At 42.7% G+C, this 20,376-nt stretch overlaps 1 protein-coding gene across 2 annotated transcripts in view; it reads left to right on the forward strand.

Annotated features, from left to right (window-relative positions):
* kat6a (K(lysine) acetyltransferase 6A) overlaps positions 1 to 19,479 on the forward strand; it is a 38,380-nt gene extending 18,901 nt beyond the window's left edge. The window contains exons 5-17 of one of the 2 annotated variants that reach the window (XM_088301017.1): positions 559 to 640; positions 887 to 1,001; positions 2,120 to 2,436; positions 6,235 to 6,347; positions 7,642 to 7,757; positions 9,113 to 9,254; positions 11,705 to 11,866; positions 12,285 to 12,378; positions 12,544 to 12,775; positions 13,172 to 13,367; positions 13,454 to 14,170; positions 14,311 to 14,572; positions 14,674 to 19,479. In XM_088301017.1, the coding sequence (XP_088157143.1) occupies positions 559 to 640; positions 887 to 1,001; positions 2,120 to 2,436; positions 6,235 to 6,347; positions 7,642 to 7,757; positions 9,113 to 9,254; positions 11,705 to 11,866; positions 12,285 to 12,378; positions 12,544 to 12,775; positions 13,172 to 13,367; positions 13,454 to 14,170; positions 14,311 to 14,572; positions 14,674 to 18,002 (5,877 nt within the window). In that variant the 3' untranslated portion in view covers positions 18,003 to 19,479. Of the gene's footprint in view, positions 1 to 558; positions 745 to 886; positions 1,002 to 2,119; positions 2,437 to 6,234; positions 6,348 to 7,641; positions 7,758 to 9,112; positions 9,255 to 11,704; positions 11,867 to 12,284; positions 12,379 to 12,543; positions 12,776 to 13,171; positions 13,368 to 13,453; positions 14,171 to 14,310; positions 14,573 to 14,673 lie in introns of those variants that run through there. The other variant, XM_088301024.1, reaches the window with a different exon arrangement.
* The last annotated feature ends 897 nt before the right edge of the window (positions 19,480 to 20,376 follow it).

The following is a 20,376-nucleotide window of genomic DNA, read 5'->3' on the forward strand; positions in this document are numbered from 1 at the left end:
CATTACTAAACCGTGTTAACTTTACCAACAAAGTCCGCCAGTGCTCTCACAACATTACTTAATACAATGTAAACTTCCAATTCATAGCAGCACAATGGTGATAAACGAGCATCTGTTTCTTTGTTCTTGTGATCAAGAAATTTCAAAGTGTTGACTTAATTTTTCCATCCATGCATTCAATCCGCTTATCCTCACAAGGGTTTTATCACTGTGAAATCGGGGCCTGTCTAGTTGAACACAAAGCTTTTATTCTCTTTGAATGAATGGCAACAGGTGGATGCACATTTGTACTCTTATCCGTAGGCGTAGGTAGATGGTTTAATTGTTTGGCCTGTCATTCTAATTTGCTCGAATAGATAGACAAATATTTTTCACCTATTAAGTGAAATTCCATATTTCCTACAGAGCACTGTAGTCCAATATTAATCACTGATTTAAATTGTGGTTAATTTAGAAGAATAAAACTGATATATACAGATAACCTCTTTAATCAGGCTTTGCTTCCTAAATTACATGTGAATTTGAATCATCAATACATTTTTGTGTCTCTGTGTTTAGGACAATATGTTATTTTGTGATTCATGTGACCGGGGCTTCCACATGGAGTGCTGTGACCCTCCCCTCACGCGGATGCCAAAAGGTAAATAAACAGAACTGCCTCTTTAACTTTGTACCTGTGGATTTATTGCATCTTTACAGCCTCCCATAAAGTCAATCATTCATCTAATCTGCCTCAAAGCGTAGGTGAGACTTGCATTTCTAGATTACATACACATTAAGTCTAGAACACAGGAAAAATGTTTCATGTGTTCCTCTGCTTCTTTTTGTTTCTCAGTCTAAGCACAAACAAGTCAAATATATCTTTGCTTTCTTGTTTTTGACTCAGGCATGTGGATCTGTCAAATCTGCCAACCGAGGAAAAAGGGAAAGAATCTTTTACACGAAAAGGCAGCACAGATTAAACGGCGCTATAATGCACCACTTGGACGGCCCAGGAACAGGTACAGAAATGCCCTGAGTTCTGGAGCGCAAACATGAATTGAGTGCAACATTTTCATGTCATACCCTGTTTCATTTGTTGGATATATATTGTGTGATTTTTTTTTTTAATCAAAAATACAAGGATATTGATCCTCATTTACTTATAATGGTGTAGAAATTTCTGTACTCTGCGCACAAGTTGTGCATATACACGAAAACAAACAAACCAAAAAATATAGATGGATGAATCACAATTCATCATAAATATGCTTTGCCCCTGCCTTTCAATTTTAATCTACACCCATTCTATATCATTTTTTTCAGTTGTTGTATTTTTGTCTGTATTCATAAATCTCGTGGTGTATGTCGGTTGAAATGAAGATGACACGCCTATGGTTTCAAGTTGAGACTTAAAAAAAACATAATTTGAGACGATACATTTACAAACACTGTACACGCTGTTTACGTAGATAATAAGGCATCAATTCAGCACAGCTAAGAAGCATTTGTATTTGATAAAATTTTAGCCGCTCTGAGTTATGTTGCAAGCCGCGACGTGTGTATGATTTTTTTTTTTTTTTTTTTTTTTGCACGGTCGTTTGTCAACTGCAAATGTCAGGAAAGGGTATTTTCTTACCGTGGATCAACTAGAAAATGCGAGTATTTTGTCTCAGAGCGTGATCAGCGTATAGGCGCACACTCTGACAACAGTGGACACAGACATTGGTGGAGTCCTTCCTCCTAAATTAAGCACATTTCACGGACTTGAGTGGCAAGACGATGCAAGTGATAGGAAATGTCTTTCACAGTTATTTAGAACATTAGTCAGGACGTTAGCAAGTGTTCGATTTAAGTTATTTTATTAGTGTTTATAGAAATGACTGCAGTCGCAATGTGTTTTTCAGAAGCTGATCATTATTTGTGAGTGCGCATGGTGTGAGGCTGTTCCAAATTTGTTGATAGAATACACACAAATTAAAGTACAAAGATAATGAAGAATCACATTTGTGCGCATATGCACATTTTGGGCCCAAATTTGTGCAGTTAGTAAATGAGGGCCATTGATGGGAAACTTCACATGGAGGGTTTTCTGACCACTTGACAATAATTGTAACTAGACCCTTCATTTTCTACCCAGGCCGGGGCGGCCCTTCAAGAAACTTGGTGGCCGTGCTCGGCGGAAGCGCTCGGCCTCTGCTCATTCCTCGTCCAGCTCCTCTTGCGAAGGTTACCCTGGTGATGACCGACTACTTTTCTCGATGCGGGACGGTGATGACCTGAGACAAAGCAGCCTTCGCTTCAACAACAAGACCAAGGGGTTAATCGATGCACTCACCAAATTTTTTACACCGTCGCCTGAGGGTCGCAAGGCACGTCAGGAAGTTGTGGACTACTCGGAGCAGTGTCGCATCCGAAAGAAAGCCAATCGCAAAGGGGATGGAGATGACAGGACGGGTATGTTGAATATTTGGTTCACAGGAATGGTTGGCTGCTTATTTTCTTCATGAACTTCCATAGTTGATAGTTACTGTGAAGAACTTTAAAATTTGGATCCACTTTTTTCAGACCGATACAAGTCAGTGTAATCAACACTTATCAATACCAAATAACCTATACCACTATGACATTTGACACATACATTTTCTATTAAAAAAAGTTGTTTCGTTTATCTCTGACAAAAGGCAGAACAGTCACTCTACAAGATAATATAAGTCCAAAATAAACAGAAATAACTGAATTTAGGATTGATTCAGAGTAGCAAATGGATCTACATCTTCTGTCAAGGGGAGCTGGAGGAACGGAACTGAAGGATTGATTTATCTTAACATTGACAAACAAAAGTTTGAGCTGTCATAATAATGCTGTGTCTTGCTACAGCGGAGCTAGTTGCTAGCCTGCTTCACCGCTAACATGAGTTCCACTTTCCATACTAATCACTCTCCAATGTATTAAAAATGTGTGACTTCGCTATAAAAGTGTCTTTTCACGGTTGATGTCACTTAGTGTCATCATCATGGTACCATAATTACAGTGTGTCCTTGCATGGCTGTGTGTGTGTTGGTGAGTGTGAATCTCCTTCTGAAAATATTGTCCTCATAAGTGTAATTAGTCCCCTATTTTCCTCCCATTTTATGTTTTAACATCAAGTTCGTTATAGATCAAGCAAATCTACTTTCGCTTCGGATAAATTAAGAATCTGGCTATCTAGCAATTTATCTGTGTGAGGTGAACAGCTTACCTCATATAACTAGCCAATTGTTTCACATGGTCACCCACCAGTCAGTCAGTCTGTCAGTCAGTCAATCCATCCATCCATCCGCGCCCATCCCGCCCGCTATGACTGTCTATCTCTCTCTATCTGTCTTTAAAAAAAATTAATAATAAATTTAGGCTGTCAAAATGAAAGCATTAACTAAGGTGATTAATCCAATTCTTTTTTTAACTCAGTTAAATATTTTCACTCAATTAACTCAGTTTGATTTACTTCAAGAATAATTTGCATACTTTGCAAACATTGCGCCATATCAGCTCTACATCTTTAGCAAGTCTCAGAACAAAACACTGTGTTCAAGTTACCACTGGTCCTTGCAAATCAGCACTGCTGGAGTTAGGGCTGAGCGATATGGCTGAAAACTATATTGGTAGGCATGTATGTCATATCGGTCGATTATTTTATATATATATATATATATATATATATATATATATATATATATAATTATTTTTTTTACGATTGTTGCGGAGAGCTGGGACTGTATGTGAATTTGGGGAGGTTCACCGGAACGCCTCAGCCGAACGGTCACTCGAATCAAAGAGCGTGACCGGGCACAGGGATAGAGAACAACATAGCTTTAACAACACTCCAATCAATTCAACAGACCTCAATAATTCAATTTCATTCTGGCGCATACACGACGACGAAAAGTGTAGCAATCTCGCATCCGCAGCTAACGGCTAACGGACTTGATACGTCTCTATTAGGACTGCTTAGCTGTCCAACAATATGCCCGACATAAATTAACGTAAATACAAGGACCAATTAGGTGCCCGAAAACATGCCTCTTGTTAAATACGCAAATTAAACAGCAAACCAATACCTGTATAAACAGAGCAGTAATGAGGAATTTACCACAACTATTGAAAATAAAACAGGGAAAAGGGCTGAATTCCGATTTGTTTTAATTTATAATGTACAACGCACGCCAGCCTCCCTTGAGACGGAACAATTCTGGTGCTACGGGCCGTTTTCGTCCCGTGCGTGTCCGAGGTGGGTGCACAGCCTGTCCGCTGTGGGTGCTTGTTAGCGGCTTCACTGCTACATACGCCCGCCTCCCATGCGACGGAGGTCTCGTGTACCAGAGCTTCGGGCCGTTTCGTCCCGTTATGTCCAGGAGGGGGTGCTTGTTATCGGCTTAACTATGAAGCAAGCATTTTCTCAAGTCGGCCGGTAAGTCCACTTTAGCCACATGTTGTTGTTTTTTTGTTTGTTTTGAGTCACGCTAGCTCAGTGGCGCATTGCGTAAGTCTCGGGTTGTATTACCTCAATGGGAGGGAGTTTGTGATGAGTCGGGCAGTGATAGGTCGAATCTGTGCCGTTGTTTTTTTTAATTTTTTTTTTTTTGGGATCGATAATTTATCAATACCATTCTCTATTGATATCACTCACCCAACAATCGCGATACATATCGATATTGAATTATCATCACAGCCCTAGCTGGAGTGTGGCGCTTGTGGGCGGTGCTGAGAACTGTCTCGAAGAAAAATGCCTGTAAAGATGTCTCCATTTATATCGTATTCAAAAATCAAAGAAAGCTATTAGAACAATCTTTGAATTAAATCTACTTCATATGTAGTGATTTTGCATTAATTCCAAGATATTTTTCAAGTAAATATCTGTGACAAGCTTCACAACGAATTGTAGTTGAAAAATGTGATTAATCGCGATTAATTGCGGAATTTTATGTGATTAATTAGTTAAAAAAAATCACTTGACCGCACTATAATATATATATATATATGTGTATATATATATATATATGTATATATATATATGTTGTTATTATTATTGTTGGTTTTGTCTGTGATAATAACATTTTTTGAGGAACAAAACGAAGGAGAACTCACCAGAAAAAAAAAAAGGAATACAGTAAAACCCCGCTACTTTGCGGTTCACCTTTCGCGGGTTCAGTGCTTCGCGGGTCTAAAAAATATTCGGGGGCATTGTAGTTTCGCCGAGCGGCACGACGGGGCGCTGGAGCGGTTAGACGGCCGGCGTGCGCTGAAGAAGAGCGTGGGCGAAGAGGAGAGTGGACGAAGAAGAGCACGTTCTCCCGGCACGATCGGGGGCGACGTTTCGCGCGGTTCGGACCGTACGAGAGCTCCGGAGGAGGCCGGCCGGCGTGCGTGACAGTTACGCCAAATAGGAGCACCTTTCCCCGGGCACGGGCGGTGTCAAGCGGCCCCTAAGTTTAACCGAATGGAAGCTCCGGAGGAGGAGGGCGGGCGTGTGTCACAGTTAAGCCGAATATGAGCACCTTCCGCCCGGGGCACGAGCGGGGCGAAATGAAACCGAGTTCAACCGAACGGAGACACGCTTCGGGGGAGCAGGTCCGGCGTGCGTGACAATTAAGCCGAAGAGGAGCACCTCTTCCGCCCGGGCACGAGCGGAGCGCGAGGCTGTCAGTTATGAATGAATAAATAAATAAATGAAGAATGCCACCTTTCATTTCACAGGGCACACCTGACGGCGTACCAGCAGGTAAAAGTCGAAGTAATTAAATAAATACAAAAAGAAGTAATTGAATAAATACAAAAATAATGGCTGGGGAATAAAAAAATAATAAGTTTTAATAATAATTAGTTTTTATTTGTTATAACATGAATTTCATTCTCTCTCTCTCTACCCGTATTCTATATGGTGTACTGTATACAGGGGGGTATACTGTATACCTGTATAGGTTTTTTTTAAGCATTTTTGAAGGGGCGCCGCTACTTCGCGGATTTTCAGTTTTCGCGGGTGGTCTCGGTCCCCATTAACTGCGATAACCGGGGTTTCACTGTATTCCACGTTTTCTTCCAGGGGGAACCCACTAGAGGGTTTCTATACTTTGTTTTTAAATGTATTACAACATTACCATGTCTTCTATATATTGTTGTCTTGAGTCTTAAGGAAGCCTCAAAGGCTTGTTTGTGTGCCTGTAGGTTTTCTTTTTTTTTTAACTTCACATGTGGTTTTACTTTGCTCACCTTCAGACAATCAAGAAGGCAGCGACTGGCGCGATGAGGATGACAGACTACCTGGCCATGAAAATCTGACAGAAAAAGACATTGAGCTCTTCAGACACATCCAGGAGCTTGCATTACAGGTATCCAATTGATGAGCCAAAATATGAAATGTACAATGATTCCCAAAGGCGGGATAAGTGAAGACGAGACAAAGCATGTGATGGGGCCACCAATAGAGGAACATAAGTCATGTGCAGTATGTTCTTTGTGGAGTAACACCTGTCGTCTAGCGACACATTAGCGTTAGCGCCGGGTTATTATGGGAGAAATAAATATCACAAATATTTTGATTGATTAATCCCGATCACCAAACACAATTATTCATTGATTTTGAAACTATGTATTTATTTTACCAGAAAGTTGAGAATATCAGCCAGAAAATAAATCAGCAACAATTTCAAATAATATTATATTGAAAGAATTGCAATAAAAACAATACAAAATTTTTGAAAACGGATATAACAACTAAAAAATTACAAATGTTTACATGGTGTTCATGCATTGTGAATGTCATAATTGAATGTCATTAGGCTACGCACCTAAACTATTTGTTGAATCCGGTCACGCCAAATAGCACTACAATTCTAATTAAACACATCGGCAAGGAACTAACTTGGCAACTTCTGGAAAAGATGTGCTTCCACCAATATATGTGGGAGTTGGTGGTCGCGCGACTACCATCTCTATCCAGAGATGGACGCTAAACACAGCACAATGCATGTTTTTGCTTGACCATAGTTTTTTCATTCATATTTGTTATATTAGATAATAAAAGTAAAGTTCAATGTATCATGTTTAGTGTTCTCGTTTTGGACGGGTGGGGTTTAATTAAATGGCTGATAACACTCCCAGGTTGGAAACAATAACATTTGTCACACTCGTAAGCGTCACAGTGCTTTTAGGGGGCTTTCACATCATAGGAACTTGCAAACACATTGCGCCGTTTGACGCATTACTTTTAAATTTTAATAGTTTTCGATCAAGCAAAGCCAAAATCAAAATTGCAAGAAAAATGTCATTAATTGTCCATCTTAATTAGAGTGATCAGATTCTTTTTGGTGATTAAATAGATAGAAAGGACAGGATCATCAACACCCAGGATACAAAGAGTATGAAAAATATATTTTTAGTAGGTTGAGTGTTGTTGCTGCCATTCTCAAGTTAAGTGTGTAATGACAGTCAGTCGCGTGTCGATAAAGGAATGCGTTTTGGCTTCACAATCAAAGTTGCAGGGTACTTCGTTATTTAATGGTTTAATTTGTTAATCGTTGGTTTAATTTGTGTATTTTATCCACATACATTCTAGTGTTCACGCTACCTGCAGTGCCGGATTTAACCTTTCCCCTTTCTTCACTTCTTACCTCTACCTCACAGAAAGTTGGGGTTACAGGTCCACCAGATCCTCAGATGCGATGTCCATCAGTCATTGAATTTGGAAAGTTTGACATCCAGACGTGGTACTCTTCTCCGTACCCGCAGGAGTACAGCAGGTGCGCAAAATATTCATATATTATTGTTATTTTAGTTTTTTTTTGTTGTTGTTGTTGTTTTTTAAACCAAGTGTTGTTCATGTTGATATCTCTAGGTCCACCAACAGGAGACCAACGTAAGTGGTCTTGAATGAAGTCAGTAGTTTAACTGAGGGATATGTATTCTAGGGCTGGGTGATTATTCAATATCAATAAGTATACAAGCGACAGGTGATCAATATCAATAGAATTCTTTTGATAGAATTTTAGGGGGAAATGTTTTTTTGGGGGGGGGGGCATCTTGAACTGCAAGGAATTCTGCGCGGTGCAACCAGAGACTACATTATGGCGTTAGATTTGTGATCGAGAGAAAATTTTGAGTGCAAAAGATGCACTTTTATTTGCATTGTCTGCAGAGTTCCCCACCTGCTGACACCTGAAGAGTGTTTGTTTGTGATGTTTTTGTGTTCACTTATATTGTATATGAAGTGAATAGTGGTCAATGTATAGTAAATATATCAACGCTCCTTACTGCTTTGGGGTAGCTTTTTTTTTCAACATCTGCAAATACGCATGTATGGCACTGCTAAGGGAGAACGGATGTGAACATTGTACAACATTGCAATGTATAAATCAGTCAACATTCCTTGGATTTTTTTTTTTTCATTTTTTTTCTCTGGATAGTCTGTTTTAAGGATGTCAGAAGGATGCTGGGTTGAGTTTCCAAGTGCCAGGCAAGAGGTCTAGAAGAAGACCAAAGAGGAGGTTTATGGATGTAGTTAAAGAGGACATGAAAGTAGTTGGGGTGAGAGCAGTGGATAAGAGCACAGGGTTACATGGAGGCAACTGATTCGCTGTTGCAACCCTTGAAGGGAAGAAGCCAAAAGGAAAAGAAGTCTGTTTTACTGTAATTTAACTTAAACGTGTTAAATAGATTAAGATTAAAAAAAATCTCTAATTATCTTTATCGACTGATGTGAATGACTTTTTTCATGATAATTTTCAACCATATCGCCCAGCCGAGTTGACTCTATAGAATTTCTTGTTCCACGTGCAGATCCTATTACAATTATTTTCTCGATTGATTTTCAGAAAGTGTTAGCTATATATTGCTATATTACACCACCTAAGCAATGTTCTGTGTGTATGGCTACCCTCCTGGCTTGCTCTGAAAATTTCAATTTAATTAATAAATTCTTTGTAATCTGTCTGTTAATTTTTTTTTACTGAACTCTGCCAATGATTTTTAAAATCAAGTACTTTTGGTTTTCAGAACGACTGCAAAAAATGCTATTCTGATACTTGTAAAATATTGTGAGAATTAAAAAAAGAAATTGACCCTTTTGATCATATCACACCTTGAATTTCTTTTTTAGACTACCCAAACTGTACTTGTGCGAATTCTGCTTGCGCTACATGAAGAGCCGGAGCATCCTCTACCAGCACATGAAGAAATGCAACTGGTTCCATCCTCCAGCTAATGAGATTTACAGGAAAGATGACGTCTCTGTGTTTGAGGTACACACTACGACTGGAAAGACAGCAAAGTGAAGGATGAGGGATCACCCGATAGAGAGAGACACACCACAATCGCTGCTATTTGGTCGAATTCCCTTCATATAATTAGGTCTCTGCCGAAGTCGATTGCAAATGACCGGCAATTAACTCTCGACTGATTAGTCAATCTATACAGTCGATAATCCCAGCTATATTACTTTGCGCCAAGACAAAGGCCTGACTGCAACAGAAAATGTCATGGCTGCTTTCATGGTTACAAAATTACTGTAATTTCCAGACTACAAAATGCTCCACAACAGCTAAATTTAGGCATAATATCTCATTTGTACATATTCTATTCTATTATATTATAGTATAGTATAGTATAGTATATCATAGTATAGTATAGTCTATTCACAGCGTCTGTATTTCTCTCTTCCACGCGTGCGTGCTCTCCAACGGCAAATGGCTCATGAGTATTCAGTATGAAGGCGAACTCTGTGAGCACTGTGACTTGTTCAGGAATTTCATCGGTCAGATCGATTAGTGGCTTGAAACTGGTCTGTGAAATATTCAAAAATAAACCGGGTCACATTAAAAGCCACAGGATTTGAAAAGTGGTCTTAAGAGTAGTGGAACGTACGATAATTAAAAAATAATTTTAACACCATCTTCCTATTAATGTACATTCGCTTACATTTAAGAACATAATAAGACCAGTACAATGTTCTTTACAATGTATACTTTTAAGATTTAGTAAATTGTCAACTATATCCAGAACTGGGCACTTGACCCTTTTTGCCAGTGAGTCCCCCGCCCTCCGGCCGCGATCTAGGTATCCTTCCAGCCTCGATCCACCGGTCTCCATCTTCTTCATCTTCGTCTCCTTCTTCATCTCATTTGTCTTTCTTCTTCTCCACAAACATGTTGTTTATTCATATATTTATTTATTTGCCGCTTTTCTTTTCAAACAGCCTCGTCTTGCGCTTTTTCCCGCGAGCTGTTTGCTTGTCCAGGGCGCACATGCGCAGTCGCGGTGATCCGGGTCATCCGTGATCTAAACAGAAGCATTGTGGGCAGTGAGGCGGGGTGTCATGGGGTGCTAGCAACAGAGTCCTAAACTTATGGGCACATTTCAGCCACAAATACTTAAGATGCCAAATCACTCTTTCATTGCGGCACGACGGGGAATTTCGATCACCTAGAAAGGAAGCACGTTGTGGCTGATGCCTGATTTAATTTCTGACACGTGGCCTACTGTCATGAATAGACACTAGAAGGTCGCTTTGATCTAACGCTAAAACTAACACAATGTCCTTTATGGTACGCTAACATATTGTAGCGTCTACTATGGATTATGGAGGCATTAGTCAGTGAACTGACGTTTTTTAACAACCAATGCAGTCAGTCTGTGTACATGTTTGACATCGAAGGAGAAAGATCTCACACACTCTCTGTCGCCAACGGAATGTTGCGTCTAATGTTACGTTTATTAACTGGGAAATACCAGTACCAGTGACAGAACGCTATTACCACAAGCCCTCATTAGCATCACATAAAAATAAAACACGTCATTAAGTTTGTTGCCATATACTACGTTATGCTGCTGCTAAAAAAAAATTGTATGCTCCTCCTAATATTATTCTCTAAGGATTTTTTTGTTTGTACCATGTGCATTGATATTGTAAATCAATTTACTACTGTTAAATTATGCATACTAGCGAAGAAAGGCAAAACCTTTGGATTAAGGTTAAGTAAAAACTAAGTGAAAAACCAATGCAAGTGATTGTTTTAGTTTTCTTTAGCACAGTACATTTATTACTGCAACTCTGCATAGTCAATAGTTTTAGTTGCATTTTAAAATGCACTTAACAATTACGATTCCGAAAAATTTTAAGGCCACAGTATTGCCTTCAATTTAAAGTGCACCATCATTCATAACCACCTCAGAAAATGCTGGTACAAGCTGCAAAGTTTAACCAAAGTTGAATGTTGCATCATCTCATTAATTTTTACATGCGTAACAAGCTGTAAACTAATTATTGTCACATAAGAGCCGCTGCTTGCTGGTGCGACATGCCGTAATTTACGTGTGATCCGATTAGTCGACTAATCGCGACTACTGTTGGTGATAAGTCGACTACCAAAATAATCGTTAGTGGCAGCTCTACTTCTAACCACGTCCGCCACAGTTTTTATTTCATTTCATTTCATTCACACTGAAGGATAATACTGCGCCATCCTGGTCTGAGAGTTTTTTTGTCTCCTCTGTCCCTTTGTATCGCACAATCTTTTCTGGGACTCAGTTGAGTCATTTCCTGATGCCAACGCCTCCCTTCACTTGTTCCATCCCACTCAAAACAATATGTGGCTTTTCCCTCGAGTAGTGTTCATTGAGTGGACTGGCATCAAGCAGGAAATCTTCTCTTTTGTTGCCCTCATATCTGTTCTCTCATTAATCCTTTGGAAAGGTCGATGGAAATGTGAGCACAATCTACTGCCAGAACCTGTGCCTGCTGGCCAAGCTTTTCCTCGACCACAAGACCCTCTACTACGATGTGGAGCCATTCCTTTTCTATGTCCTCACACAGAATGACAGCAAAGGTTGCCATCTTGTCGGCTACTTTTCAAAGGTAAGTAAAACTATCCTTCCAAATAGGAGTACACTGATCAAGATCATATCGGTGCCAATTTCCTTATTTTGGGGCATCGGTGATCGTCCAATCCCTTTAAATAAAATTTATATCCACTGATCTCATCCCTGTCTGTAGAGGTATTGAAAAGTCAGCCATATCTTTATGTACAAAATCTTGCATGCTAGTGATAACTGTGTACACTCTGAAAACACAAAATTAATAATGCGTGCATAATATCTTTAGTTTCAGACTCTTTTTTTGTTGTAGGTGCATTTATTTAAGTCGCAGTATTTTGTGTGTTTTTTTTTGTTTTGTTTTTTTAACACATCATCATCATCATCATCATCATACCTAGCTCTCCCCACTAAGGCCTACCATCATTTTCTAATGGTGGAATATGTCTGTGTCTTTACAGGAGAAACACTGCCAACAGAAATACAACGTATCATGCATCATGATTCTTCCACAGTACCAGCGAAAGGGCTATGGGCGCTTTCTCATTGATTTCAGTAATAATCTCTCTTTGTTATTGTACATGAACACCAAGCAAAAGTGATTGGCTACATTAACACACAACTGGAATAGAGAAACTACTAGTTACGCTGTCTGAATTAAAGCAAAACTCTTCTTGTAATTCACCATGTATTTTGCCTTGTGTACTTGCCTCCTTGCAGGTTACTTGTTATCAAAACGGGAGGGCCAACCTGGATCACCAGAGAAGCCTCTCTCAGACCTCGGCCGGCTCTCCTACATGGCCTATTGGCGCAGTGAGGTCCTAGAGTGCCTCCATAGGGTCCGTGATCGGCAGATCACAATAAGACAGCTCAGCAAACTGACCGGGATTTGCCCGCAGGATATCACCACTACACTGCACAGCCTCAGCATGCTTGAGCAACGAGGAGACAGGTTAGAGCACAGAATCTTCAAACAGCCGTAGTCATACTGAATGTTGTAGCCTCATATCAGATATTGTTCCTAAAATTGTGAGGCAGTCTCTAGTTCATACTTTTCACTCAAAGGTGAAATGTAATAAACTTTGATATATTATCATTAGCGCAACAAGGCAGTGACATCTATGTCCAAAATAGATTTAACTGAGCCCCCGGAATATTGCTCACAATGTAATTCACAAACTTACATAAATACAGTACAACACAATTTCAGAAAAAAAACTGTCAGGAAAAAGGTTGTGGACTTCATACAGAGGTTACATTGGAAGGTTCTGGAGTAGAGGAGTACTGGACTGTTATTTACATTACAATGAACATGAATTCAGGATTGTAATGACGTTTGCCTTGTCAGGACGGTCCTGGTGCGACGAGAGAAGCTGATTGATAACCACATAGCTCGTCTCAAGACCCGGCCACGTCAGCTCGAGGTTGACCCAGAGTGCCTCCGCTGGACACCTGTCATTGTCACCAATACCGTAGTTTCTGAGGCTGATGAGGATGAAGATGAAGAGGACGATCAAGAACCAACAATGGATGACCGCAAGGAGGTAAGCACTTGATAGGTTATCACACAATTGTCATGCACTTTCAGAGAACCAGCCTTGACATGCGTTGCTTCATTTTTTTCACATAGATAAAACCAAGTCACAAGCTCTCATCAATGTCTTGGCACATGCGTCAAGCAAAGAAGAGGGAAGAAGAAGAAGAAGAAGAAGAAGATGATGATGAGGAGGAGGACGAGGAGGAGGAAGAAGAGAGAAAGGGCTTCCTGGGGTTTCCTCTCAACCAAAGTTCTCCATCATCACCTCCAGTCCGTTGTCCACCTGCCCCACAACCACCGCGTCCACCTCTACCAGCAAATGGCGAGCGTAGACCCCGGGGTCGCCCACCTAAAAACTGGCCTTGGGGTAAAGGAATTAGGGATAGCCAGCGAGTTGGACGACCACCTAAGGTCCGCCCAATGGAGGAAGAGGGCGAGGACGATGAAAGGACAGGTGAAGGAAAGATCAGCTCTGCAACCAGCCCCCTCTGTCTATTCTCACTAGATAGAAAAGTAGCGTCAGCAAGCTTTCACACGGTAGACATGGCCCGGCACCCCACCATAACTCCCACCCGAAGAGGGCGCTCTCCGAGGAAAAAGAGAGGCCCGAAACCCAGACAGATGGGGGAGCAGAGTGAGGGTCTGTCACAGCTCCCTGGGGTTTCCAGGCTAAATGATTCTCCTCCAGTCAGGAAGAGTGGCTTTAGTGATAGTAGCGAGGAGGAAGAAGAAGAGGATGACGATGATGAGGAAAGCAGAACAAGCTCTCCACCTATACTCACAAAGCCAGCTATGGGACTAAAATGCAAGGTACAGAGAAAATGCTCATGTTTATTTTGGATGACAAATTTTACAATAATAGTAATTTAGTTCAAAGTATTTGACGTAAAACTATAAATAAAGCATATATTACTAAGAATTTAAGCTCAATTTCCTTTTTGCTTTTCTAGAAGCCGTTGAGAAAGCGTCGTTTTCGCCAGCGCAGCCACCCACACAGCAGCGTGGTAACAGAGACTATTTCTGAGACCACTGAGGTTTTGGATGAACCCTTTGTCGACTCCGACTCAGAGAGGCCCATGCCTAGGCTTGAGGAAGAGACAACCCTGGGTCACCCCTTGCGCCGCTACCCTCCTGCCCGCTCTGCACTTAGGTTGTCAGATCCTGCTCCCAAAAGGGGCCGACACTGCAATCTCTCAGATTCAGAGGAAGATGGTGGGTGGAAAGGACCATGTTGATTCTCTGATAATTTTGTGTTTATGTGGGTGTCTATATTGCTTTATTTCACACCTGTTTGTTTGTTTTTCTCATTTTAGAGCTAACTGCTATGCTGAACCCTATGGCTGCATTGCCACCAGGTCCCTCTGCAAATCAAGCTGCCAATCCTGATGTCCCAGTCAAGAAGAAGAAAGGCTGGCCTAAGGGAAAGAGTCGTAAACCACTGCACTGGAAGAAACGGGGACCTGGAAGACCACCTGGAAGTGGAGCTAACCAGCGAGCTGCTGCAGAAAGTCAAGCAAGCGGTGCTCCTACACCTCCCAAAATCAAGATGAAGCCTGGACGGAAGCCTCGGAGCTGGTATCTCCAGCGTGCCCAAGAAGAAGCAGAGAGACAAGAGAAGGAAAGGCAAAGACTGTTGGCGCAGCAGTTGGACAAAGATCCTCAGCCGCTTTCAACCGATCGAAGCAACAAGCGTGTTTCAAGAGCCATCTTGGACAACCAAGAAAAATACTCTGACGAAGATGATTATCTCTCTCTTCCTGTGGAGCAGAAGGTACCAAAAAGGAGAGGAAGACCACCCAGGAACCCTTCACTCCATCAACCACCTCCACCTGCTCCAAGGCCACCACTCAACTCTGAACCAGAAGATGCAGAAGAGGAAGATGAGGAGGATGAGGAGGACGAGGAAGCAGAGAGAAGTTGGGAGGAGAACAAATCTAGCCGTCCACTGTCCCGCCCGATTTTGTCTGCCACCTCCTCCTCATCCAATCTAGGGCCTAGGGCTCCGCATTTCCGCCCTCAGGATGTTGATATTGGTGAAAGAGAAGAAAATGACGAAGAAGACGAAAGGGACGAAGAGGAATTTGAGAGTCAAGGCCATGGTAATCTTAATTTGTCGAGGCGAGCAGCAGCTACACCAGGTTCAGGAAGCCGGCCTAGTGAGGACCACGATGCAGATGATGAAGGTGATGGACACTTAGAAGAGAAAAGCAACAGCAGTAGCAACATCAGTAAGAAACGAAAAAGTCAAGAGTCGGATGAGGAGGAAGATGAAGATGAGGAGGAAGAGCCTGCTTCCCATGCAAGCTCCCCTCCAGTCAAAGAAGAACCACAAGGCGGAGAGACTTTTTTAGACATGGAGAACAGCATGGCCCGGGACTATGTCAGCAAGCAGGAGGAGGAGGAGGAGGAGGAGCCTGAAGAGCAGGTGCAGGAGTCAAAGTGTCGATCCTCCTCCGCTGATCCACAGCAGGAGGACAGGCGGCGTCGAGAGCAGGAGGAGTCTGCTGCGGCTGCCGCGGCTGTGGAAACTGTTACGGCCATGTCTGTTCCCTCAGAGACCATGGAGCTTCAGCCCTTGCAGACGGATGACAAAGATGTAGCACTGTTGATTGAACCCCAACACACCCACTCTCACCCCCATCAGCACTCAGACTTCAAAGAGGAGTTGGGTCACCATCACTCACATCATCCACATCACCACTCCAACGAACTAGACTTGGAGACGGTCCAGGCAGTGCAGTCTCTGACACAAGGGGAAGCCCAGGATGAAGAGACTGAGCCTCACCATGGGGCTTACCAGGATTGTGAAGAGACACTTGCCGCCTGTCGGACATTACAGAGTTACAGCCACACAGGGGATGCTGAGGAGGAGGCCCTGGCATTGGTAGAGGACTGTGGAGCTTCCCAACATAGCAGCCCTTTGCCTAATCCTCCTCTGCCCCCGCTGCCCAGTCAGTCTGTGCGTTCTGTAAACAGTCCAGGGTTACCCTCGGCCATCATGGACACAGCAACAGCTGGGCAAAGGGGTGGGACTCCTGGCCCCGCTGGAGTGGGTGGTGGAGCTGGAGGTGGGTACACACAGATCACCCCAGAACATCCCAGTTCTCTGTCGGCTCCCTCCCAGCAGAGCATGGAGACATCTCCCATGATGGATGTCCCATCCGTTTCAGACCACTCGCAGCAGGTGGTTGACAGTGGCTTCAGTGACCTGGGGAGTATCGAGAGCACTACAGAGAACTATGATAACCCCAGCAGCTATGACTCGACAATGGGTGGAGGAAGCAGTGGAACGGGAAATGGGGGTAATGGAGGTGGAATGTCCGTGGCCGGTGCATCCTCAGCTTCGTCTGCTTCGTCTTCTTCCAGCTCGGCCACTCCATCCTCCTCACAGTCCAACAGCTGCTCCTTCGTGCCAACCCCCAGTTTAACATCTTCCACGGGGAATGGAGGAACTCAGCACGGATTAGGAAGCTGCAGTCTCATCCAGCAAAGTGGATCCGGTCCCAACAGTGGTCCCGGAACTAGTAATGTTGGCAATTCTGTCCCCCAACCCCCACCTCCTCCTCATCCATCAAACACCCCGAGCTGTGGCATTAAATCTCCCCAGAGCTGCGGTGTGATTGAGAGGCCTCCCAGCACCAATCAGCAACAGCCGCAGTCATCCCAGAAGAAGGTTCCGCAGCAGCAGCAAACCCCCAACTCTCAGCCTCCACCCTCAGCCCCACCTTCTCAGCAGCAGCAACAGCAGCCCCTGTCCCAATGTAGCATGGGGAATGGCTTTGGCTCCACTCCCATGATTATGGAGATTCCTGAGAGTGGGGGCGGGGGAGGTGGTCGTACCCTTTATGAACGTATGGGTCAGGACTTTGGCACAGGTGGGTACCCCCAACCCTCTGCAACCTTCAGCTTGGCAAAACTCCAGCAGCTTACAAACACCATAATGGATCCGCATGCCATGCCCTACTCTCACTCAGCCTCCGTCACCTCTTACGCCACCAGTGTTTCACTATCTAATCCAGGACTGGCGCCCTCTGCGCATGTGCCCCTTTCCCAGGGCCAGCCCACAATGACACCACCCCCTAACCTCAGCTCTGGCTCCATGAACTTGGGCTCCCTGCAGCTGCAATGCAACATGCCCACCACCAACATCAGCCTGGGTCCCCCACCCCACACACAACGACTGCAAGGCCAAATGGCAACCGTCAAAGGCCATATTTCCATCCGTTCTAAAGCCACGCAGCAGTTGGCCCCAGCCCCTCACCAGCAGCAGCTCTATGGACGCAGCTCTGGGGCTGTGGCCATGCAAGGCACACCTCGCACCTTAGCTGTTCAACGCGGCATGATGCCAAACCTCATGCCAACGCCGGCCCCATACAATTCCATGAACATGACGCCACTCAATCCCATGTCAGCTGGCTACCGAATGCCCCAACCAATGATGAACAGTGGTTACCATGGTAATCCTGCTTACATGAATCAGCCAGCGCAGTATCCCATGCAAATGCAAATGGGAATGATGGGAGGGCAGGGTTACCCCCAGCAGCCTATGCAGCCAAATCACCATGGCAACATGATGTACACAGGCCCCTCCCATCATAGCTATGCTGGCGTCCCAAAACAGTCGCCGTACATGAGCAGATGAAGACATTGGTCCAAGGCTGATTCTTGCTGTACTTTAAATGTGCATCAGTTGTGTTCACACTCTGCAGTGCTGTGGAAGGCACCAAGAGTGCAAGTGAATCGAAACCGGGGGTCTCCTGTTTTTCTGTGTAATCATTTTGCCCATTTCTCATAAGGCAGGCAGGGTTGTGGACATGGACCAGGCCAGGCCTACGCAGACCCTGCAAACTGGCCCAAATGTCTCCTCTTCCTCTTGATGAGCAAGAGGGTGAAGGGGTTGACGAGGAAGATACACAGAAAAGGACAATACAGGATTCATTCTGTCTGATCTTGCTTCGTCAGATTGCAAATGCAAAAGACAGTTATCTGATTATATTCAACCATGCACACAATCTTTTGACATAGGAAGCCTTACCTTAAAAAAGAGACATAGTTGGTGGATTCTTGTTCTGTTAAACATAATGTTGAACTTTATTTTTGATGTTTTGTTTTGGAATATCTGTGTGCATCTGGCCTCTTGTATGCTTCAGTCTTTATATTTGTGGCATTCTGAAATGGTGGCACACCCTCTTGGGTCCTTACAAAGACCCCGACATCTCCATAGCCAGCCTGGCCAGCGGAGGCCTTCTGTGTTCAAGGTGTTTATTCATATTTTTTTTCTTCCTGGATGGACGACATCATACCAAAAACACTGCATAGACACAGAGGAGACGACAATGTCTTTTTGTACTCCAATAGTAGCATTATGTTCCAGTTTTCTGCCACTTTCACAAGTGAAGATGTAAATATTGTGGTACTTCCCATTATGAAGCATAGATGCATACTGGCTAGCTCTTGCATAAGCTGGCTGGCACAGGAATGTACCACCTTCAGCTATTCTTGTCCACACTCCACTGACAGTCGCTGTGCAATGTCAATTTTTTGTGGTTAAAGAATTCAGAACAAACAGCGAGATTTCCATTGAGCTGCTTTAACAAAAATTTGGTTAACAATTAGCTGACTTCCCTTCCAGTAAAGACCCGAAGAGGTCGAGGTGTCTGCTTTTCTGCGTATTCTGTCAAACTTGTATTTTTTTATACATGCATTTTATTTTCTCTCAACTTCTGTTTGCGCTAGAGATACTGCGGTAGACAGCCCTTATAAAGGGTGTACCTAAAAGCCTGGTTTAGTGCATGGCTTGGCCCACAAATAGAGGCACACTCGTATGAAAGCAGGGTCAGATCTTTGTTGGTTATGGTGTTGAAATGGTGCAGGTGGAACGGTTCACCTTGTTGCTCCATGTACCAGTATTCAAAGTCAAAAGAGACGTTTTCGTTTTCTTACAGACCTGACATTGCATACTTTTTGTGTCTATTGTTCTGTTCTGAACTTTGTTTTCTTTCTGAATTTTATCAGACTGGGCAGCTTTCTATTATGACCTAAGCTGACTCTTTTTGACTAAAAAGAACCTGTGTAGAGAACACGTTTTTTTCTATAATATAAAAAGAAATTCTGACATGGCTATTGGTACTGTCATTTTTTTCACACTTCTGTTTCAGGACGAAAACACCGCATATTTTTAGCTCACCTCTTGGGTAATAATTACTATGAAATTCAAAATAATAAAAAAAAAAAAGTTCTACTCACTTTTAGTGACTATAAGATGCCTTTAACCTTTCCATTCCATCTCATCTCTAGAGTTTTTCTATCTTTGTGTAGTATATTAATGCTATTTTAAACAAAAGGACTACAAATATCTAAAGGTCACTTGGCATTTTTTTTTACTTGTGTGTGTGCGTGCGTGCGCGCGCGTGTGTGCGTGCGTGTGTATAGGATGACTTCCTTACATTAAAGAGGCATGTAAAAATAAGCTCCGTATATTTCTGTCTGTTTATATCGCTTCCCTTTTTGTATCCTTTGGAATTGTACATGTTTCGTTGTATGCTAAGAGAGAGTGCAAAATAAATACAGGAGTGTTTGGCTGGGTGCTGTGCTGTGCTCAGCAGTCTCAACTCTCTTCTCTGTCCCTGTATGTATTTACATTTATCCGGTCCCACCCACTTTCTTAGCAAGTACTTTCAAAGAACTCTGTACATTTTAACATAAAATGAAAATAAATTATGTTGAGCCATTCATGTTTCTCTTGACATTATTTAGGTGATTCTGTTATGCGCATATATATACACACACACATGTATATGTATAAATATATTTATTTATTTGGGCAGTTAAAATTAAAGCGTTAACTAGATTCCATTTTTTTTACTCAGTTAAATATTTTAACTCAGTTTGATTTACTTCAAAATAATTTGCATACTTTGGAAATACTGTACCATATTATCTGTACATCTTTAACACATCATCCCAGAACAAAACATCCTTCTCAAGTTACCATGCCTTGCAAACCAACACTGCTG

This window comes from Idiotropiscis lumnitzeri, chromosome 1 (genome assembly GCF_059441095.1).
Source record: "Idiotropiscis lumnitzeri isolate Australia: NSW breed Sydney's pygmy pipehorse chromosome 1, RoL_Ilum_1.0, whole genome shotgun sequence".
Classification (NCBI taxonomy): Eukaryota; Metazoa; Chordata; class Actinopteri; order Syngnathiformes; family Syngnathidae; genus Idiotropiscis; species Idiotropiscis lumnitzeri.